The sequence below is a fragment of the Lipotes vexillifer genome, unplaced genomic scaffold (genome assembly GCF_000442215.2).
Source record: "Lipotes vexillifer unplaced genomic scaffold, Lipotes_vexillifer_v1.1 scaffold948, whole genome shotgun sequence".
NCBI lineage: Eukaryota > Metazoa > Chordata > Mammalia > Artiodactyla > Lipotidae > Lipotes > Lipotes vexillifer.
Genome location: NW_006793764.1, coordinates 1605687 through 1629924, shown reverse-complemented (window position 1 = coordinate 1629924; position 24238 = coordinate 1605687). Strand labels below are relative to the sequence as shown.

At 42.7% G+C, this 24238-nt stretch overlaps 1 protein-coding gene across 1 annotated transcript in view; it reads left to right on the top strand.

Moving 5' to 3' along the window:
- Window positions 1-24238, top strand: part of KANK1 (KN motif and ankyrin repeat domains 1) — a 161720-nt gene that overhangs the window by 117200 nt on the left and 20282 nt on the right. The window contains exon 3 of the mRNA XM_007466760.1: window positions 10323-12977. Within this exon, the coding sequence (XP_007466822.1) occupies window positions 10323-12977 (2655 nt within the window). The remainder of the gene's footprint in view (window positions 1-10322; window positions 12978-24238) is intronic.

Sequence of the window (24238 nt, the reverse complement as noted above, 5' to 3'; positions counted from 1 at the left end):
AAAGATGTTTAAAAAAACAGAGGGAGGGGATATGGGGACATATGTATGCAAATGGCTGATTCATGTTGGTGTACAACAGAAACTAACACAGTATTGTGAAGCAATTATACTCCAATAAAGATCTATTAAAAAGATAAATAAAATAAAAATAGAGACCTGGGAATTCCCTGGCGGTCCAGTGATGAGGACTCCGCGCTTCAACTGCCGGCGGCCTGGGTTCGATCCCTGGTCAGAGAACTAAGATCCTACAAGCCACATGGCACAGCCTAAAAAAAAAAGAGAGACCTGTCCTTCTGTAGGATGTCTTTCAGGTAGGATCCATGAACATTTCCAGATTCAGGCATGCTTTCTGGGCGGAAACCCAACAGAAATGAAACTGTGCTCTTCTCAGAATATGACCTCAGGGGCACTTGTTGGTAGCCTTGATCACCGGGTCCACGTGGTACTTGGTCAGCTTTCTGCACCATACCGTCACCATTTCTGTCTTTGTGATTGACACGTATTTTGTGGGAGGCGTTCTGAGGCCACACCAATATCCTGTTCTTCAGTAGGAAATCTCTACACACTAGACTTAGCAGCCGTTCATGATTCCTGCCTGAGTCAGCTACGGTTAATAATCGTTGTTAAATGGTGATTTTCTGTTTCCATGATTCTTTCTTTATTGAACTATAAATTGGCACTCTATGATATATTTCTTATAGCATTATGGACTCACAGATACCTGATTTATTCAGTGGATTGAAATCTGCTACTATCATTAATCATATTATTTTGATGCCCAAATTATCCCAGATTTGGACAGTGGAACCTAAGAGAGTTTTGGAGCCAGCTAGACCCCTGACACTTTTTAAATAGCTCATCTGATGTGTGCTGACATTTGAGGTTAATAACTAGTAGGTAGCACCTGTTATCTGAGTTCTAAAGGTTGTATGCACCTCAGGCAACAGGGGTCACCTGCAGCAAGATCCTTGTCAGGCAGGTAGACAGAGCACTCAGGTGACTAGAGGCAAGCCGATCTGAAGTTCAGCTTGTCAGAGACCGTGTAGTAGGTAGAAGTCTTGAATTTTCAGAGTGTATTGCTTACGTTCTCCCAGACCCTCTCCTTTGTCTTTAGCCTTCCCTTGGGTAACTCAGGCCCTGGTCAGCGTGGGCAGAGAAGTAGGGGCTGGGGCTGGGAGCACACTATGGGTTGGCAATAGCATGCCACCCATCCTTCCCTCTCTCCTCCACGAAGACACTTGCTGGCTGCCAGGGTCAACATTGTCTTTGCTACACAGAGATTTTCAGTGCCTGCTGTGCCCATTCTAGTTTCAAATATGGAGCAAGTTTGTGCTCTGCATCTCAACATCTAAATCAGAGCCTGCATTCCCTAAAATATCCTCTCTTCTTTCTTCCTGCCCTCACTCATGCCCGCCCTGTTCCTCCCAGATTAGATTTATCATACTTCTCAAAAGGAAATCCCATCATTTTTCTCTGCAGTGAGTCATCCATTGGTTTAAAGAAAAATATTTTCTTTTTTATTAGCAGAATGAGGTCATAGATAGAGCCCCAGCGGATGAGTACAAAGACTGATCCCCGTCTCTAGCTCTGCCCAGAGGAGCTGAGATTTGTCAGGCCTTTTCAGTTTCCTCTTGAATAGTTTAGGGGGGAAGATGTGGGCCACAGGCTGCCGCCAAATGCAGGCAGGCTCTAAGTTCTGGTGGTTTTAACACTGTGGCTAGCACTTATCTAGTTGAGTAAGTAAAACTCACACAGTGCAAAGGAATTTGTGATACCACAAGAAAAATTCACAGGGACTTGAACAGTCCATGGAAAACCTAATGGAGGCCACCGAAGAGAATTTTAATACATACTCTAGCATCCAGCCAGATCAGCCTTGCTAAGATGCAAATCTCATCATTTCACTCCAGTGTTTAGACCCTTCAACAGCTTGATGCGCTTGAGAACCACTTGATGCGCTTGAGAACCACAGACCTGACTCCCAGGGCCCTGTGTGATTGGGGCTTGGTCCCTTCTCTGCCTGGGTTCGTGTTTTCTTTATCCTGCAAAGCTCTTTTCAGTTCTAAAAGTGGCAGGTTTCACATATGCTGTTTTCTCTGCCTAGAATTTCTGCCATCCCAGTCTCCCTGCCAAACACCCACCCGCCCTTAGCCCAGTGGACTCCTCAAATACAGCACCCTGGCAGAACACTCCCTGCGCTCAGCCCAGGTGGGATCCCTGCTCTGCCCTGGCATAATCCTGTCTTTTGCTCTCACAGCACTTATCACAGTTGCTTTTATATATGCATCCTTTGTCTGTCTCCTATAGTTCACAAGTTCTACCCAGATAGGCTCTCTGTCCATTTTGATTTGCCCCTAGCAGTGTTTGCCACATGGTAGGTTCGTAATAAATACTTACTGAATGAAAGAATAAATCCATCTCTCAGTCTGATAGTTGCATCTTCCCCAGGTCAAATTCCCTCTCAGGGGTGTGGGAACAGGTAGACTTGGAATGTGGGACCAGTATGAAGATGAGTAGTGATGGGAGACAATGGAAGAATGTGCAGGTTAATGTCTGTGGGGACAGGTTACAAAAGCAGAGATAAGATCAGCTGTGAGAGGAAATCTGACTATTTAGGGGGAGAAGCCAGAAGGAGTTATGAAGAGTTTCGGATATGAGAAAAAAAACACGTTATAACTTAGCCACGTAAACAAACCAAGCCTGTAAAATTGAGTTATGCTACGTATGACGTGTCAGTTGGCCTGGTATTTTCGCGTGAACTCTGGCATGCACTTTGCTTTTCTTCATGTTGTCATTTTATTTGAACAAAGCATTTGGGCAGCTGTTAAAAACAGCTGCAACCTGAAAAGAAGTCTAGGTGAAATCAGGTAGGTAGTATAAACTCCATGGAACAGGGATTCAGGCTTTATAGAACAGGCCCTAACATCTAATAGATGCTCATCATTCGAATGAATGATTGGATGGATTTGTTGGCTAGGAGGGGAAAAAAGCAGATACAAAAATAACTCTTTGGTAAATGAAAAAGCAAGAGAAAGTCTCATCTGCCATACATTGTTGGAAAACAGAATGAGGACACTTACATTGTTATCCTTTTCTTTGTGTGTTCTCTAACAAATGGTATTTCTCAATAGATCTGGTACGAGAAGCTCCTTGGGTCTCTGTCTTAACGCTGACAGTGTCATCAGGAGAGCTTTCCAGTTAAACCTGTCCAGAAGGACCTGTTCCACTTCACTGTCTTCTTCATCCCCTGCTCCACGCTGGGAAAAGTTGATTTGCTAGCTCAATTACTTTCATACTCTGAGTAACTTCATGAGAACTTCTCTCTCTTAAAGTTCATCTCTGCGTTGATCCTACTGCTTTTCTCTCCTGCCTCTCAGCCTTAGCTGATGTTGAATCTTTCTGACTGCTTCAGACAGCAGGACGCTTACCCTATGCTGCTTTTAAGTATGGGAATCTGTGTTTAATTATGTGCTTCTAGGGGATTGACTCGGCTCTTAAGGCAAAAACTTCATGCTTCATGTGAGAGGGGGCAATACGGTAATGGGAATTAGCAGAGTTCTTCAGTTTCAACAGTCAGGTAGACTATCTGGTGAAGAAAAACACATAGTGTGTGGAAGTCTTGGCACATAGGTGCAATTATTTTTCACGGCACCATTAGTCAGTAATTGGGCCTAGAGTTTGCAGCAGTGAAACCAGAACAAAGAAGTCATTGTATCCTAATTAATAGATAGAGTAATAATATCAAAGTTTTGTCCATTTAAATGTTCACCGGGACACATTATTTCAGAAACCTCCAGTGTTTTTTTGCTCATAGTAAAGAATGGCTCAGTGTGATAGTGTATGTAGAAAAGTATTTAGTGGTTTCTGGCTCAAAAATGGCATTTTTATTACCCTGTCACTTAAGCATGATGGTGTGGTTCCACTGAGAAAAGGAAGACTTGGAGACCACAGCTTACATGGCCAGATTCTCAGTTGCTATATGTGAATTTTTACTCTGCTCACTGCCTTTAGCATAGGCACTCTCAGCCTCAACACCACAGTCTGCACTCAGTATCCACAGGGGATTGATTCCAGGACCCCTCAGGGATACTAAAATCCGTGGATGCTCAAGTCCCTTATATAAAATGACGTAGTACAGTTGACCCTCTGTATCTGTGGGTTCCACAGATAAAGAGGGCCGATTGTATTGACATTTTGGACTGGATAATTCTTTGTTGGGAAAGGTAGAACCCTCCTGAGCATTGTAGGATGTTTAGCAGCATTCCTGGCGTCTACCTACTAGATGCCAGTAGCACCACTTCTTGTAGTTGTGGCAAGCAAAAATGTCTCCAGAATTTGCTAAATACCCCCTGGGGGCAAAATCACCCCCAGTTGAGAAACACAACTAGCAGGTTAGTACTCCCAGACTAGTTTAATCTTCTACCTCCTGGCCAGTACATTACTTTTTATGTCTTGTTCCCAAACCAAATATTTGGATATTCAAGTTTACTTTCCTTGAAAAGTTAAAACCATATAATGCTTTATGAATCTGAACGAAATGACTTTTGAAATATCCATATCTCCATTGCACTTTGTTAATGCAGAAAAATTGCAAGGAAAATTTCAAATTGTTCTTGAGTCTATACACTTGCCTTGTCACAGAGCACTAGTTTTACAGGTAGCAAACATATAAATAAAGCGAGAATTAACCATCAGTTTGTTGATTTTAGCTTTTCTCTGAACACATGGGAATTTGGTCTGGACCTGGGGAGTTGTCTCTAGTTGGTGCTCTCACATTTGGTGTTCGGTTACCCCAAATTGCTAACTGTACAAACTGGGTTGGGGGAAGGAAGAGGGAAGAGGGTCTCTGACCCTTGGTGTCTAGGAAGTTGGGCGACCCAGAGATGATGGCAACCTGACAAGCCAGGTGGACCACTGTTAGAAGCCATCCACTTAGCCTGGCACACAGATATAAATTCTGGTGGTTCCGCCTCTTCGCTTCACTTCTGCCTTGCCTTTTATTTACTTATTTTTCTATGCACTACCCCCCTCCCACTAGACTGTGAGCCTTGTGAGAACAGGGGCCTTGTCTCCTTTGTTCATACTGTGTCCCCAGCTCCTACAATAATAGTACCTGGAAAATAGTAATAAGAGAGAGAGGTGTTACCAAAATTGTTTTTCTTTAATCAATATTGATTATAAATATAAGTTAAATATATGAATCATTTTTTTAATTTGGTCCTCAAGTCACGCTTGGGTACTATAACATTTTAACTGGTACCCTTGAATTTAATCTCTTTCCCTATCTCAGTTTAATCCACACAACAATCCTTGTTGAGCCTTTTAGCCCCCTAGCACAGGGCCCGGTATGCAGTCTGTCAGTGACTGAATGGCTCCGGGACCCAGTGTGGTGTCCTCTTCTGTACTTGGTCATCCCCCTCTCTTCTAGCCTCGTCTTTCCTTGAGCTGCACTAACAGGCTCTGCCTGGCTCTTCTGCACCACCTACCTGTCTTTCCATTTTACTCTATCATCACTTACCTTGTCTTCAGAACTCATCTCCTGGTTAACTCCATTCTGTTTTGATCATTTATTCATATATCATCAGATTGTGCTTGTTGATAATATACCTTTGTAACTGACCTAACAGTGTTATGTTTAGGGTGTTTGGCATTTATCTCACAGCTAGACTGTACCTCATTTTATTTCTTATAAATCCTTTCTCCTACACTTTCCATTGAATAGGACCATTTTCTGCACCCAATTAAGCTTTCAATAAATGCTATATAATGAAGGTAGAGGTGGTGCCAGGAGCAGTCTCTACCACTGGATTTCCAGACATTCAGAAAATTCTTGTAAACACCAGGGACAGCCCTCCTATTCCAGACTATTTCGTTAGAAGCTGTTACTTTCCGGATTCCAGTTGCAGATAACAGCCAGTGGTTTTTGGCTTTGTATAAGCAGGCATAGCTCTCTTAGTTCAAAAAGGCTTTTTAGGAAGTTAAGAGTCTCCTTTATAACCCATTCAGAGATTTTTTTTTTTTAACTGTTGTTTTTACACATCCTTAATTATTCTTGAATTTATCAAATTTTTTTGTGATGAAAATGTTTTAATGTAACATCTCCCCCAGTTTATCGTTAAACATTTTTCTTTTCAAGATCTGGTCTTAATTTTTTTTTTTTTTTTTTTGTGAGGGGGAGAAGACACTGAGGAGAGAGTACTGTATCCATTAGAGTTCAGTTTAGCTCTAAGTAACAGAGACCCCAAACAAACAATAGCTAAACAAAATAAAAGTTTATCTTCCACATAAATGTGTAGAGGTAGGCTTTCCAGGAGTAGTGTAGTGCTCTGATCCACAAAGCTCTTAGAGACCCAGGTTCCTTCTAGCACCTTGTTCCTCCATCGCTAAGTATGATCTCATAGTCCAAGATGGCAGTGCTATTGTTCCAGTCATCACATCTGCATTCCAGGCCTCAGGATGGAGGAAGGAACGAAGAGAAAGGCTGTCAAAGAACAATTCCTGTGTCTTTTAGGGGAGGCTTTTGGGAGTTGCTACATGACATATCTGCTTATGGCCATACTAACAGCAAAGGAGACTAGGGAAATACAGTGTTTATATTTGACCAGCTGAACAAAGAGAGTCCTATTAGTGTAGAAGAACGAGGTACCACATACTGAGGAACATCTAGTTATCTTTGCTATGGCTGCCCCATACATCCCTCTGTCAAATGAGCTTTCTTGGAGTTTATTTCAACACATTCCTCTTGCTTCAAAACAGTGACTTCTTGTAATCATATTTTTTAAAAAGATAAATGCCTATGTGTTGTAAAAATTTGTAAGAACAACGTTAAAATCACCATGATTCCACAACCTAAAGATAATCACTGAAACAGCATCATGTAAGAAATGTCCTTAACACTAATACAGAACAAGCAACTTCGGAGTACAGAGTATTTAGATGTTTTTCTAAATCTTTCTAAAGGTTCTCTGCTATACTGTATATGCATTTATTCCTTCAGTAAACATTATAAAACATCTTAGTCCCCAGCATCTTGTTAATTCATGTGTGTGGTTGGAAGGGAGAGCAAAGAAAGAACTTTTAAAAATTAAATTTGTTGCTCTCAAGATACTTACAGTCTAGTACTGAGAGACAAGACAAACATATATGAAAAAGTTGGTAAATCAATCAGGGCATATAAGTGCTGTATTTGTGTTAATGTATGTAAAGGTATACTAGAAAGCAGAAGATAAAATAATCATGACACTAGGTGTCTTTATTTAATGGTAGAATAATTTGTACCGTGGACAACTGTTTGGAAAAATGACACCTTGAGAATGCATCTTGCTTTTTAGTTGCTGGAGAATGAAATTTGGATTACAAGTCCTTAGAACAGTCTGGTCAAGCTTAACATGGTTAAATTCTAACCTCTCCTGATTCCCAGATTTAGAAGTCCGAAGTTCATTTAGAGATAATTCAGCATGACCTGTGCCTTTTGTGAACTTCAGAAATAACTAAAGATGGGCCAGTTGAATTTCACTGAAAAATGGGATGTGCTTTTTTTTTTTTTTAAATCCTGACGTTAGTGCATTAAAAAAAAAAGTTTTTGAGGAGAAATCAATGAAAATTAACCTTTCCTAATGAAAATGCCTAAGTGGGAAAATTAACGATGTTAAAAAGACATACACAGAAAAACCTAAGCGCTATACCAAAATACTAACAATTGCCACTAGATGGTGAGATATGAGTGACTTTTTTTTTCTTTAGGTGGTCCGTACATAACACTTTTTTTGTATTCCTCATCGTGTTCTTTTTTTTTTTGTAGTATAATTGCTTTACAATATTGTAGTAGTGTACAATATTATATATAGGTGTACGGCATAGTGATTTTTTTTTAACAAGCAAAGTGGTTTTTAAAAAGTTATTTTATTTTATTTTCTAAGAAACTGTCACTCGTGGCAAAGGCACAGTGGAGATGACTGTTAAAGGATAACTCCTTGATCCCTGTCCTGAGCCGAGCGCTGGGAAGCTTTCCGCCCGCCCGCTCTGGAACCCATGCCGCGGCGGGTGCTCTCGGAACCCACAGAGAACAGTGGGACCCATTGTGCCTCCGGCTTCCTCAGGTGGCCCAGGGCCGAGGCCGCCAGTTTCCACACCAGAACACAAACTCTTTCATGAAGAAGGGACCTGTGCGGCAAAGACAGAGCCTCTCTGTGGAGACATTGAAACTGCCGGCTTTCTTTTGACTCCTGGCAAAACTGGCCAGAAGAACACACGTTTTCAAAAGCTCCGGGCTTCCTGTTTGCATTCAGAAAGCGGGGGCCGCCGAGTAGCTGAGGGCGCCCGGGGGTGGGGTCGGCTAGCCGCTGCGACCTCATTGGTGAGGACCCGGCCTATGGCGTGTGCGCCCGGCCCGCCGGCCGAGCTCCCCCCGTGTCCACCCTCCTGCGCTGACGGGGTGGAGAGCCTGGGCCCCCGAGCTGGAGTGCGGGCGGCGGGCCGGCGGGAGCGCAGCGGGCGCCCGGTAGGTGTGCGGCCAGCGGGCGGGCGACAGGGCCTCCCCCGGGGCGCAGTCCCCGCCGGCCCGGGAGCGGGGCGGGCGGCAGCGGGCACCCGGTCGGGAGGGTCTAGGCCGGCCCAGCTTAGAATCAGCGCGTGCCGTGAGATCTGTCTGACACCCAAGCCTGCCGTTTTTCTTTGCTGATGGAATTTCAGACAGCACTGGAAACAGGTCTGGCTGCATACTTTGAGTGAGCATGTTGGCCTTTGTGGAGTTAAAAAGGAAAGAAGACACGTTCTGTTAGCCTGAGCACAAGTTTCCGGGCGCAGAGCTCCCCATCAGCTTACCCTTCCTTAGGCTAGAAAATGATTGGTGTTGAACACCTCTTTCAATTAGAATCCTTTTTCCACGTGGTTTAAAACTGAAATCTAATGGCCAGATTCTAACAGGCAGAACAATTTAATGTTGTTTTAAATGAGGACACGAAGAGAAAATAACCTTTTTATTCCTCTGCTTGGCAGTTTTCTTTAATGTACTTTTCTTTCCAGCGTTTCGGAGGGAAGCGGGAGAGTGGAGGTAAAAGGTTTACTCAGAGCTTTCACACTGTCGGGTGTCACATTCAGCACCATCAAGGGTGGGAAGGACAGGCCAGCAATCCAAATTGCTGGCAGTACCTGGACCTTGACAGCAGTTAGGTGGGCTTTTACACCCAAGGAGAGGGGCAGGGGTACAGATGGCTTGCATTTTTACTCATCACTTTGGGATCCTTCCCATAACTCTCAAATGCAGATCTTGTAGTTATGACTCTAGGAAAACACATTACTTAATCCTACAATTTAAACAAAAATGGCCTTGGTTTTCAGTTTGAAATGCATAGCTCAGGTCAGCAGTAAGGTCTGTCCCTTGAAAGATTCCTGTTTCCTTTTCTAAATGGTTTAGCCAGAAGTAGCATTTATCAAATGCCACACGATCCCGTGTTTGGAGTATAGGTTTGCCCTTATTTTCATTCTCCTTTGCATCTGTTTGGATCCATCACAAATGCAAAACAAGGTATTGGAATAGTGAATGTTTTGTCCAAAAGAAGTCAAAGAGGAAAAAACGTTTGGGGTTTGGTTTTGTTTTTAAATGGGAAGACACACAACATGGGTGAAGTGAAGTCTGTCCTCCAACTGTTCTTGCCCCCATGCTGCTGGAGTTAATCACTCAGTGTTCCCTGTGTCCCCACTTTCTCTGCAAGGAAGGTGTCAAGGCAAATTGTGACCTTGTGGGGGTGGTCAGGCACTGGGGTACGCTGGCCACCAGTTAGAAAGGCTGTATGGTCTGCAAAAGAGCAGTAGGTGGGAGAACTCAGGTCCAGGCTTCCTGGATCTGAACTGACTTGGTCTGTTACTTTAAGACTTCTCACTTTTTTGTGCCTCAGAATACACTTTATAAAATAGGAGTCATAACGACTGCTGTCTATACTTCAAAGGGACTGTAGACGGCAAAAGAAATGATCAACTTGAAAATGCTTTCCAGTCTTTTTAATGCATTCTTTTTAAAAAAATCAAGTATTTGGTAAGGACTTACTGTGTGCCTGGCTCTTAAAAATCATTTTCTCATTACATTCTTTTAACAACCTTATGATTTAAATACTTGTTTGCATTTTTACTCAGGGGGAAACTGAAGTTCTGAGAAGTTTGTTAACTCTCTCACCCAGTTGGTAAGCTGTAGATTCAGGGTTAGAGCATAGATTTGTCAACTCTTAAATCATACTAGCTTACCACACTGCAACATACGACAAATGTTAGTTTTTACCATTACGAGTATTACATGGTGTTATAATATTCTCTTCTTTCTCTCTTAGGAAAAGCAGATGATGTTCTGAATGGAGATCATGACAGGGGACAAAAAGGTCCTTATTTTGTGGAGACCCCCTATGGTTATCAACTAGACTTAGATTTCCTCAAATACGTAGATGACATACAGAAAGGAAACACCGTCAAGAAAGTGAACATCCAGAAGAGGCGGAAGCCATCTGTGCCACGCCCAGAAACCAGGGCCGCACCTGGTCATCAAGGTGTGTGGACTTCCACTGAGTCCCTCTCATCCTCCAGCAGTGATGGCAACAAGCAGTTAGCCCAAAGTGAAGTTACATCAGCTCCAGTCCCAAGGCCACCTGCCCCTCTGGAGACCTCACCCACTTTTCTTACCATCCCAGAAAGCCGACAGCTGCCACCACCATCCCCGCAACTCCCAAAGCACAACCTTCATGTCACCAAGACACTGATGGAGACCCGGAGAAGACTCGAACAGGAGAGAGTCACCATGCAGGTGGCACCTGGTGAGTTCCGAAGGCCCAGGCTGGCCAGTTTTGGAGGCGTGGGCTCCACGAGCTCCCTCTCCTCATTTATGGGTTCTGGAAACCACAATTCCACCATGCAGCAGCATCAGAATGGATACCAAGGCAATGGGGATTATGGTGGCTATGCCCCAGCTGCTGCCACCACCTCTTCCATGGGGAGTTCCATCCGCCACAGCCCTCTGAGCTCAGGGATCTCCACTCCGGTGACCAACGTGAGCCCCATGCACCTGCAGCACATCCGTGAGCAGATGGCCATTGCCCTGAAACGCCTGAAGGAGCTAGAAGAGCAGGTGCGAACCATCCCTGTGCTCCAGGTGAAGATCTCTGTCTTGCAAGAGGAGAAAAGGCAGTTGGCGTCACAGCTGAAAGACCACAGAGCTGCATCCCAGAACGATGTCTGTGGTGTGAGAAAGAGGTCCTACAGTGCTGGGAACGCATCCCAGCTGGAACACCTCTCCAGGACCCAGAGAAGTGGTGGGGAATTATACATTGACTATGAGGAGGGAGAAATGGAGGGGGCAGAGCAGAGCACCCAGAGGATAAAGGAATTCCGGCAGCTCACAGCAGACATGCAGGCCCTGGAGCAGAAGATCCAGGACAGCAGCTGTGAGGCCTCCTCAGAGCTCAGGGAGAACGGGCAGTGTCGGCCTCGAGAGTGCCAGTCTGTGGCTGTGGGTGCTGATGAGAACATGGACAGCATTGTCGTGCACCACAGGGGCGCCAGGTCCTGTAAGGATGTTGCTGTAGGCACGGTCACCGCGACGAGGAATTCTGGGGTCAGCGTGACAGAAGCCATGCTTGGAGTGACTACCGAAGCTGACAAAGAAATTGAGCTGCAACAGCAGACCATAGAAGCCTTAAAGGAAAAGATCTATCGCCTGGAAGTACAGCTTAAAGAAACCACCCATGACCGGGAGATGACTAAACTTAAGCAAGAGCTGCAAGCTGCTGGCTCGAGAAAAAAAGTTGACAAAGCTATGATGGCCCAGCCGCTTGTTTTCAGCAAGGTGGTGGAGGCAGTGATACCCACAAGAGACCAAATAGCTGGCAGTCACGTGGACGTGGTTGACACCTGTGTCGGGACCTGTGTGCAGTCAAATAGCCTAGGCATCTCCTGCCAGCCCGATTGTGAGAATAAAATGGTGGGGCCTGAGCTGCCCGTGAATTGGTGGATTGTTAAGGAAAGGGTGGAAATGCATGACCGATGTACTGGGCGGTCTGTGGGGACGTGTGACAAGAGCGTGGGTATGGACATCAGCGTCTGTGAAACAGGCAGCAACACGGAGGAGTCTGTGAGCGACCTGACACTCCTCAAGACCAACCTGAATCTCAAAGAAGTCCGCTCCATCGGCTGCGGAGATTGCTCTGTCGATGTGATCGTCTGCTCCCCAAGGGAGTGCATCTCCCGGAGTGTGAACACGGAGGCCGTCAGCCAGGTGGAAGTTGCTGTCATGGCAGTGCCTCGAACTACGAGCCAGCACAGCAGCACGGTTCTAGAACAGGTGTCCCAGTTCACCAACACCGAGACAGCTACCCTCACAGAGTCCTGCACCAACACTTCCCTCAGCACCATGGACAAGCACACCAGCACCCGGACTGTGGAGATGCGGACTGTGGCGGTTGGAGAAGGCCGCGTCAAAGATGTCAGCTCCGCTAAGATGCGGTCCGTCGGAGTTGGAACGGTACTCTCCGGCACCTCTGGGTTTGACAGGCCATCCTCTGTGAAGACCAAAGAGTCAGGCGTGGGGCACATCAGTATTAACGACAACTGTCTGGTTGGTCTGAAAATGAGGACCATAGCTTGTGGCCCTCCGCAGTTGACAGTGGGGCCGACCGGCAGCCGGAGGAGTGTAGGGGTTGGGGACGAGCCTGTAGGAGAGTTCGTGGAGAGCCCCCAGCCCCAGGCTCCGTCCAGAATGGTGACAGGCTTGGATCACTACATTGAGCGTGTCCAGAAGCTGCTGGCAGAACAGCAGGCGCTGCTGGCTGAGAACTACAGTGAACTGGCAGAAGCTTTTGGGGAACCTCACTCACAGATTGGCTCCCTCAACTCCCAGCTCATCAACGCCTTATCGTCAATCAACTCTGTCGTGAAGTCTGCAAGCGCTGAAGAGCTGAGGCCTGACTTCCTGAAAACCAGCCTGGGTAAGGTCACAGGTAGGTGGTGCTCCTGAGGGTCCTGGGATTGAGAGAGGATGGGGGACAGTGGAAATCCAGGAGGTAGGGATTTTTTTTTTTTTGCCTGGCAGAGCTATTTTTTGGAACCATGGAGGAAGCTTCAGAATGGTAATGGGTAGAATGAAAGCCAAGAATCTAAATCCATAAGCAGCTCTGCTGATTCTCATTATCTGATAGTTTCATTAAGGCTAGAAGAAGAAAAGCATACTAGTGTTGACTGGCTTAGGGGCTGTCTTGGGGGGCTGCTGGTTTGATAGATGTCTTTCAGTTATTTACTTGCTCATACAGGATGGCCTGAAAAAAAGTCCTGCCCTGTTTGTAACCACAATTACCAGTGTATGATCAATGAAAAAATACTGGTATGAAGTGTTTTTAATTAAAACATTTTATGAGGGGAGAGAGATTCCATTAATTCATGTATCAGTTCAACAAATAATGATTAAATACCTGCTTTGTTTCAAACATAGGTATAGGCTCTTGTTTTCATGGTGCTTACATTTCCAGTTGGGGGCACAGGCAATAAACAATATACCTAAATACGTCAGGAGGTGATACGTGCTATGAAGGAAGGAACTCCACTTAGAGGAACAGTGAGTGGTGGTGGAGAGGTGAGGGCAGTTGGAGATGGCGTGCTCCAGGAAGGCCTCTCTGACAAGGAGCCCCTGAGCCAGAACCATGAGACAAGGGAGGTCTTTCCCACTGTTCATTTTGTTAGGTGCTTACATTTTTGTCTTTCTCATATTTTCCCTTATTCATTGGGATTCCTGCTCACCCCGGCTTTTCTTTTTTCTTTAATAAATTTCTTTATTTATTTTTGGCTGCATCGGGTCTTCGTTGCTGTGCGTGGGCTTTCTCTAGTTGCGGTGGGCGAGGGCTGCTCTTCGTTGCGGTGCGTGGGCTTCTTGTTGCGGTGGCTTCTCTTGCTGCGCAGCATGGGCTCTAGGTATGTGGGCTTTGGTAGTTGTGGCTCACGGGCTCTAGAGTGCAGGCTCAGTAGTTGTGGCTCACGGGCCTAGTTGCTTCGCGGCATGTGGGGTCTTCCCGGACTAGGGCTCGAACCCGTGTCCCGTGCATTGGCAGGTGGATTCTTAACTACTGCGCCACCAGGGAAGGCCTGGCTCTTCTTTAAATTGAAGCTAATAATGGGGAAATTACCCTGGAAGATTTTGTGACATGCTATTTCCCTGTGAGCCTCACTAAAATAAGTTCCCCTGTTGTCAGCTGCATGTGGTTCTAATTGTACATATTATCATCCTACCACTGGGTTCCATTCCTGGCTCTCGAGCTGTCACAAAGCAGCATGACCTGGGGAAGGAAAGTCATCCTTCTTTATACTTCCTTGTGAAATGGGCAGTCAGAGGGCATCCATCCTGTAAGGTTGTCGGTGTGTTCATCACTGGCCCCCCAGTGAGCACAGGTGGCCTTTTTCGTCCTGGGGGTGGTGCTGCTAGCACGTCCAGTGAGGTTTCTTTTGTTGATGTGCCAAAGTGTAGCTGAGGTTTGGGAAGTACTAAAGAAACACACTCTCTACCCTGGCCACAAGTGCTACACATAAAATGAATTAAAATGCTTCAGATGATTGGTGCAGTGTGCATTAAATTTAATTTTATATGGAAACGTGCAGTAGAGACTTAAATGTAACTTAATAAACCAAAAGTTCAAATTCTTTGTTTCCCTCTATAACCAAAAGAGCAATGGTTAAAATAGACTGAAATAGATTATTTTTATATATTCTGAGGTTTCACCTCCAAACCTGAATTAGTTAGTTTTTAGTAGCTGTGCTGTGGACCAGGTAGCTTATTGTGGAAGAAAATTGAACATGACAGTGACAGCTGATGTATGACAGATTTTTGCCTTTTGGAGTTAAAGGAGTCTAATAAATGTACAGGGAGTCATTTTAGAGTCAAGAGATTAAAATGATGTTTGAACGGAAGCAAGGTCTTAAGTAACTAATAATATGTCTGTTTCTACTTTTTAAAAATCATGATGTCAGATGTTGAAGTCAAAATGAAACTCTTAAAACTCCAGACACAGATGGTACAGTGCATCATCCGTTGTAAGAGCATTTTCCTGCCAGCCTTCCTCCCTCCTCCCGAAACTGGGGTTTCTGTTTCACATTCCTGCCAAAAATATTCAGGTGAATCGTTGGAGTAATCTGCCTGGCACCCAGAACATCAAGACCCAGGGAGGAGGTTTTGTCTGGCTGTGTTACAGTGTTTTTTGGTCTATTTCCAGTCACACTGACGTTCCAGACATCACTATTTTGATCTGACCCTACACATGAACACCTGATTAATCAGCTAAAATGCAGGAGACCTACAACATTTGTGAACAAAAGTATAAATATTCTTCATAGAACTTACTTGATCATAGTGGCAGCTCCCTCTCAGAGCATGCAAGAACAACTTTAAATTATTTCTGCATCACATTTGTATTTTGCTTTAAAGTTCTAATGAAGGAATTAGGTTAGGAGCTCAATCCAGAGAATTACATTTTTGTTATCTCGTGTGTGTTGTATGGGCTGGAAATGAAAGCAGTTCAGTGTAGTAGAGATCTCAACGTCTGCAGGCTGTGAAGAGTGAAGGTGTGTCAAATGTACTCCAGCTTATTGTTCACACCAAACACTACAGAATATTACTCACATACAGTCTAGAATACATTTCTTGACCTTGGGGAAGATGGCGGAAGAGTAAGATGCAGAGATCACCTTCCTCCCCACAGATACACTAGAATACATTTCTGTACCAAAAGGAAAATGGAGTATAGAAAGGTAGTCATCTCAGACTTTCTTCCCCAAATCAAATGATAAGAAGTTTGAGTTTGACATCACCAAAAAGAGCATATAAATGATCACTTATGTGAACCTAGTACTTTAACGAATTTAAGTTTGGGCTCCAAAGCCAGGTATTCTGGGTTCGAATTCCTTCTCGGCACTAGGACAGGTTGTCTTTGTTCCCCTACAGGGTTGAAATGAAGATTTAGTGTGTCAGTATGAGTAAAGCATTTGGGGTAGTCTGCACCACAGAGGATAAATGCTGGCTCTCATTGCTGTTATCTGTAATCTGTACTTCCAGAAATGGAAATGTAGATCTAGAACAAATTGCCAAACAAATGCGCTACAAATAGTCTTTTATGTTTAGTGCAAATTATTGTCTTCCTAATTCTGGCTGGCCATCGCCTTTCCCCACCCCCCAATTGTTACACCTCCCCAGCTAACAATTTTATCAAGATAAAGAAATATATCAATAACAATGGGAAAACACAAAATGAGTAGAATAGATTTTCAATTCAGATTCTTTCAGAATCTATGTCAAAGCTCAAAATGAAGCCTAAAATTAAATTAGGTATATATTAGTACCAAACCCAGAGAATTCTCTTCAGTTTTCCTAGGGTTGAAGATTTGAGGATATTGCTTTTTAGTATGCAAAAGAGCATTATTTTTATCAGCATCATAATAATGCCTAACACTCCTATTCAGTTTCTTGAAATTATAACTGGAGTATGTGCTCATAACACATTAACAGTTCAGAAGAGCATAAAATACTGAGAGCCTCCCACATGCTCTCATGGGGTAACCCCTTGTTACACACCTTGTTTGGTGTGTACAAGTGTGCAGGTCTGTAGTTTAGACACATTCTGTTTTGACAGCATTTGAATCGTACATATTCTCCTATGTTATTTTTCACGTGAAACATCACAAACATTTTTTCAGGATTTAAGAGACAATGTAACAGTTTTGATGCAGCTGGAATTTGGTGGTAATCAAAGATGATCTGTAAAGTACTTTTAATTACTAGTAGTATGAGTTTCATGTATTTAATATTTTCTTTCATGGAATTAAAAGGTTAAGAGGAAATAAGTTTCTCAGAAACCTCAGGGGAAAAAATGTTTATTCTTTCTGTAAATCAGTTGGATTGTTTTGGTTTGAGGAGTGGGTTACTTTTTTTTTTCCTTTTCCTTTTTCCCTCTGGAGAGAGGAGGAGGAGAGAGAAAATTCTAGACAAATGACTTGCAGTTACAAGTACTTTAAAAATATGTAACTGTCTCTGAGCAAATAACAAACAGAACTATCTATAACAGTGGAACTTAACTGCCTGCCACATGATTTATAGAAAATTCATCTCTCATACCGGAATAAAAGAACTGCTTTTTAAATCAGCTTCCATATTTGCACTCTTAGTTATCTTGGGCTTGCTAAAAAAATGTATGAACTTGAAGTAATTCCCATAACTGTGAAAGCAATTTTGTAGACAGAGATCTGAGCTAAAGCAAAAGCAGGGAAAATTAAGTCATTACAAAATACCATTTCTAGTTGGTTTTCTTAGTTCAAATCATATACCATTTACTTGTCCCAGTACCTTTCTTTAAAATCACAATTTTCTTTTAGTAAATGCTACAAGCATTGAATAATCCAAACCAAATGTTTCTGGAACCCTGTGGTGTGTGATAGCATGATGTGAAAGTCCATTGACCCGGAGGTCAGAGAGCTGACATCTGGTTCTGGCTGCCCAAGAACTTGCAATAACACTTTAGGGGGGGTTGGGCTGCCGTGTCCTCCTGTGTCATGAGAGGGTAGGATTAGATTTTTCTTGCTTGGGCCCTTTCAGCAGAATTATTCTGTAAAAGTAGCTCTTCACCAGGCTGCCCATCAGATTCATCTGAAGAACTTTTTTACCCCAAATTCATGAGTTTTCTGCTGCAACCCACTGCTACCACCAGCCACTCAATAGGCACACTTGGGCCCTATTTCAGGGAAATACTGTTGGAATAAACAGCCTTAAAGGGAGTCTTATTAATCTGGGCTCCATAGCTTCATGAATAGTTTTGTGTTTGGAATTTTTGTGAAGAAAGTGCATGATTATTTTTTTTTTTTTGCGGTACGCGAACCTCTCACTGTTGTGACCTCTCCTGCTGCGGAGCACAGGCTCCGGACGCGCAGGTTCAACGGCCACGGCTCACAGGCCCAGCTGCTCCGCGGCACGTGGGATCCTCCCGGACCGGGGCACAGACCCGTGTCCCCTGCATCGGCAGGCGGACCCTCAACCACTGCGCCACCAGGGAAGCCCCGAAAGTGCATGATTTTTATCAGATTCTCAGAAGGGATAGTTGACCCTCAGAGACTGAAATTACAGATCTAGGACATCTGTTACAGACCTTGGGAAAAAGCACTTCAGGCCCGAGGAAAATCTTTTACAAAGATTTAAAATCCACCACCTTTGTGAGCCCTTCAGTTGACACTTGTTTGAAAATCATCTTCTTTTAAACTGATGCTTTATGGTTTTAAATGGGTATTAGTGAAATGTATGCACTCTGGAAAAAGATGCATGTTTACTTTGACACTTCTACTCTGAATGAATCTGTAAAGTATATAGTTCATTTCTGGCTAATGCATGGAGATTGTTGTTTTTTAAGAACAGAAATGGCTTTAAGTTCCTGGATGTCCAGTCATAAACGATGAAAGAATTGTTGGTATTGGGTGATGGTTACAACTGTCTGTTCTTCCTCCAATCAGCGAGGCGTTTATATCTCAGTAAAGATGTTTAAAGTCTGCTCTGTTCCCATTTCTATTCAGGTCAATTGATAGCTATGCATTCAGTGCCAACTATATGCAAAGTGTGGTACTAAAGCAGAGAGAGAGAGAAAGTGGTCGAAGCCTTGAACTTGCAATCCAGTTGGGAAGCCAAGACACATATACCAGAAATATGAATGATAACCTATGGGGGGTATATGTTAGCCACCAAATAATGTGAAAATAAAAGTGCTTGAAGAATTCAGCTGCAATTAAGCTCTCTGAGGTTTAGGGAAGAGGTGAGTTTAGTGTGGAGAGGACGACAACATTAGCTGCATCTGGAAGAACACAGAGCACATCTTGTTTAACCTAACAGTTAATGCAGCCTGTCAGCGTGGGTTTTCTGGGTCAGGTCTTGGGTTGATGTGTAATTAAATGTGGGTGGTGTTGTGGTGAGGGAGAATCTGTTTCTTAATCCACTCAGCATTTTAATTTCTAAGTACCCACTTTTAGATACGTTTGTGACAGCTGTCTGGTATGTTCTCAGGAAAATATTAAAGTGGCCCTAGAAATTATTACACTGTGACTCTTACCATTTAGTGGCTTTATGTTGGTGGCCACACGCATTGGTATTCAGGCAGAGTTCTGAGCGATGAGCCTGCAAACAGAAAGGGATTGTCCTTTCTCCTCCATCAAAGCTACATACTTTCCCCTCATGGGTAATGTGTGCCAAATAAAGAAGGTGATCCTTCATGAATAATCTCTATTGTCTATTCCCCAATCCAATATGTGGGCTGAAAAGGGTGAATTTGTGCTCAAGCCCTTTTCCTTATGGAAAAACTAGAAGTGTTATTTTAGGCCTCTTTGAATTCTTAATTACACTTCGGGAAAATGCCTAAATGGTTGAATGGCCTCCATTATGACTCAGAAATTTCAGTCCTACCTTTTTGACAAGTAAGCTAGATGTTCTTTAAAAATCAAATCAGAATGTTTATATGAAAATTTGGCACAATAACATGGTCAGTTAGTTGGCCGCACTGTTCACAATTGTGCTTTTAGAAGGCACTTGGCATTATAAATAAAAATATGAGTCAGCGTGCCAGAAGAATTGCAGTATGTGAGCAGGGCAACTTTTAAGATCCATTTAAATATATTTTTAAATATCAATTTTCTAACAGATTTAGAAACAAATTTCTATATACCAACAACTAATACCCATTCCAGATGGATAAATATCACAGAGGAAACTGGAGAAGGTGATCTCTTTAAAAACTTCTCCATCTCTATTTTTCATGGATATTTAAAAAATATCAAGTACTTTGCTTTAACTTTTCTAAAGTCAAAAACGTAAAAAAAGTTTTCCTTTTAAGTTACTTATTTTTCATTACAGTTTGCCTTAGCTAGTTATCCATGTATTAAATGCTAAGTGTACTTTAGAATTAGAATTAATACTTTGAGGATGCTTTTATTTTCCAGAACACTGAGATTTCTGTCATTTACTGTCTTTTTTTTTTTTTTTTTTTTTTTTTTTGTTATCCTAGTGACCTTCCCCTCAGAAGTCGCCTTTGGTCTGAATTCCTTAATCCACGTCAAGCTGTCCGCGTCTTTCCTTCCCTAACGCACAGAGTGTCTCTCGCTGAACTTTGCATTCTGGCAGAAGGACCCCTGGGTGAAGTGTGACAGTGCCATTTTGGGGGAGATGAGTTGCCTGGGAACACACACTGATACACTCGACTGTGAAATGGAAATGTATTTGTCCTTCCATAGTCAATTACCAAATACTGAGATTTGAACAGTCAGACAGGATTGTCTTTGAGCTAATGATTCCAGAACGACTCCCAAACCAAAATTCAATGGGATACTCTAGATAGTCTATTTTCATTTGTGTAGTTAACATTAAATCACTCATCAATAATGGGTGTACCTTACCCCATAGCAGTGGGATAAGGGATGGAGAGAAAGACCTCATCTCTTAGCAATGCTTTAACATCTCACAGATTTAAATATCCAAAGAACTTATGATGACTGTAGCTGGAGGTGAGAGTACCTGGCCTCACACTCCCTAGGAATCCATTAGGTAAGTGGAGAGCGGTATTCCTCCCAATAACGTTCTCATGAAATCCTCGCTATTACACCACTGTGGAATAATCACATGGAGAAAGGCAAAGGGAATTTCTTTGATCACTCCCTGCCTGGCTCTTTTTACCTATTCACACCTGTTAGATCACCTCTGGGGTGCCAACATCCAGGTACGGTCCACAAGGTGACTGGCTCCATCCTAACTTCAAACCTATTTGTCCCCTTAATAACCATCCCCTCACTCTCCCCCCCCTACAGGCTCAGAGGAAAAGACTTCCCCACACTAAAGCTATTCTGGATCCCTTACAGCGTGAGCCTCTCTAAACTTCAATTTCCTCATCAGGGAAGTGGCCATCACCTACTTCTTAAAGATTGTGAAGCTCAAAACAAATGTGAGAAACATCTTATAAGCCGAATATCTTTGAGATAAAACACTGTATTGAAATTGGTCATTATTTCCACCAATTTTAACACCAAGAGCCCACTTTCTCACTATTACTTCATTTTCTGTTTTCATAGCTTCCTTTCTATATTTAATGTGCATATATTTCTCGTACCGAAAAAAAAAATAGTTTTCTATTTAGAATTTTTCTGCCTTAATTTAACTTTTTCTGAACTCACTATTCCTTCAAGACAACAAATCCCCTCCTGCTATCAAACTGTTCCAACTTGGCCCACACTTAACTGCTTTCATTTCCCATATAATCATTCTGCCTTCTTTAAAGCCAGACGCTATTAGAACCTTGGAAGTGCCTGGGGATTACCAGTGATAATGCCGTCAAGAGAAGCTTTTTCTCCACTCTCATCCTCCTCAAACTCAACAGAGCGCTGGGCACTGTTGATGACGCTTGGCTATTCACTAGCATGTAACCGTGAACCACTGACTTAACATCAGCTTCCAAGACAGTACTTCTGAATCAAGTCTGTTAACTGAGACACAGCCTTGATTGATGTTAAATCCCTTCCTCTGCCTCTACCTGTCTGGGACCTGCTTCTTGCTAAACCTCTTGCCTTCCTTGCCTTCTACTCCACAAACATTTTCCTGTTTTTTTCTGCTTACTCCTTCTCCTAAGGCATCGCCATTCCCTCCTCCTTCAATTTCCAAAAATACTATTTACGGAGGAGCATCTATCCACGACCCTGACCTGGTTCTGTCAATAACTGGTTTCTAGTCTGGAATACAAAAACGTAGTTATCATATAAGTTTATCTTTAGGCTTTTCATCTCATGCATCCCATACTGAAATTGTTACCAAATCTTACCATTTCCTGTTTCAAAATGTTTCCTGAATTTGCCTTTTTCTCTTCAGTCACACTGCCACTTTAAGTCCTCATCCTCTCCTGTCTAGATAACTATTAGTCTGTGAATCAATTTTCTCACCTATTTTAATTTTCTCCCTCTCTTTTCCTTCCTCTGAGCCAGTGGTTCTCAAATTTTTTAGTATCAGAGCTCACGGTTAAAAATTAAGAACTCCAAAGAGCTTGGGCTTATATGGGTTATGTCTATTGCTATTTAGCATGTTTGAAATTAAAACTAAGAAAATCTATGTTAATCCATTTTAGGTTAATAAAAATTACACTAACAAATAACATTTTAATAACCGTATTTTAATTTAAAAAGTTAAGAATGGTGTTGTTTTACATTTTTGCAAATTCTTTTTAATGTCTGATTTAATAGAAGACAGTTGGATTCTAATGCCTACTTCTGCATTCAATCTGTTGGGGTAGGTTCTATGGGTTGAAGCATGTGAAGAATTGTGGCTTTAGAGAGCAATGTATTAAATAGTTGGGAAAGGGAGGAACCTTTCCAGTTAATTACATATATTCTTCTTTGACACCTCCCCGATCTGACAAGTAGCAATTTCTTAAAGGTTAGTTCCAATGTTGATCTGAATCTGAATCAGTGAACTTTCTGTACTCTGTTACAGTAAAATCCAATGGTCTGTTTTATGCTTCAAATGGATTTTACCCATGCAAGATTTTGTAACATCATGCACTGGGTCATTTGGAAAATACTGGTTCTGCAGATCTTGCAAGTGCTGACACATTTTATTATACAACACAAAAATATCACATTCATTAACATCACCACAGATCTCAAGAGAAAAGTCTTGGGAAGCCATCAAGCTCTTTGTGACAGGTGCAAATTCCCCAAAACCTAATTTTCATTCGAAAGGTCAAATTGTATTACTGGCAACTAATCCCTGTCAGGATTTTTTGTTTGTTTGTTTGTTTGTTTTAATTGAAGTGACGTGTTCATTTTGTTCCTTTTCGAGGAAATATATGTCAAATACCCAATTCTGAATAACCCTGATTTGTCAGTTGTACTTTCAAGTAAAACTGTTCTTTTTTCTTTCTTTTTTTTTTTTCAAAGAGAGGCTAGTTCAGCTTGCAATTCAAACAATCACACAGGTGCTTTTCCTTGAGACAACCATCACACTTCAGCACACAGTGGACGTTGCTTTCTGCGGGCTTCCCATTTCATCACACAGAATATTAAAAAGATGGGTATTCAAGGGTCAAGACTTAAAATTCATTATTTTCAGGGCTTCATTAAGGACATTTTTCAGTGAATTATTATTTCTGATGCAAGTGGGTGTTGGTAAAAAAAAAAATTACCACATGTAGCCCTAGAATAGCAGGAGCCCCTACTTTGACGTGCATTAAGGCATCAGAAGTCTTACCAACAATTGCCCTTGCACCATCACTGCAACTGTCAATGCAAAAGAAATGGAAATATCTTAGTGTTATTATGCAAAGAGCTGTGACTTCACAGACCCTCTGCAAGGGTCTTAGGGAAGCCTAGAAGTCCATGTCCCACTCCTGTAGAACCTTTAAGTCTTCAATTGTACTAAATTCTCCCTTTTCATAAAAATAATAAATAAAACCATAGTCACAGACTCCCTTCAACCTACTAACTGATCTCCCATCTTCCCTTACTTGCTCAGCTTCTTAGGCATAAAAGAGAGGTGGTTTATCCTCACCAATTCCATTTCCTTATCACATACCTACAACTTAAACTCATTCACCTTCACAAGCCTCCTAAAACAGCCCTATTAGGCACAGTAACTTTCTTTTCATGCCCCATCTCCTCTTTTGATTTTCCTGTAAATTTCTGACCTTGGCAGATACTCTGCTCTCCAAGGAAGAAAGTGGCAACTGTCATATCAGACACTCAGAGGGGAAACCCATGGATACTGTGTGGTCTTGTGGGTTCTTCCACCCTTTTGCTGGTGCTTCTTCCACCTTATTCACAGCTCAAGAATAAAATACCAAAGGTTTTCAGGTCTCTTCTCTCAATGACCTTTTCCCTAGTGTAATGCACCTAATCTCATCACGTTCCCTCTAAGTCAAAGGCTGCCCAGTTTACCTCCTGAGCTCTTTCTTAAGCCCCAGTTTGATTTTTCCAACTGTTCACTGGACACTTTTGCCTAGATGTGCCCATACCTCAAGCTCAACATGCCTGAAACTGAACTCAAACCAAAATGGACAGGTCCCTCTCTCCTAGTGTCTGGTTAATGTAGTCTCAAAACCCTGATGTCATCATCTTTGTCTCTTATGGCTTCCAGATCCTTGCAATTCCTCAGGAATCTTCCTGTATCACTTTTTTCCTGATCCTGTTCAATTTTTTTTTTTTTTTTTCCTTTTGCGGT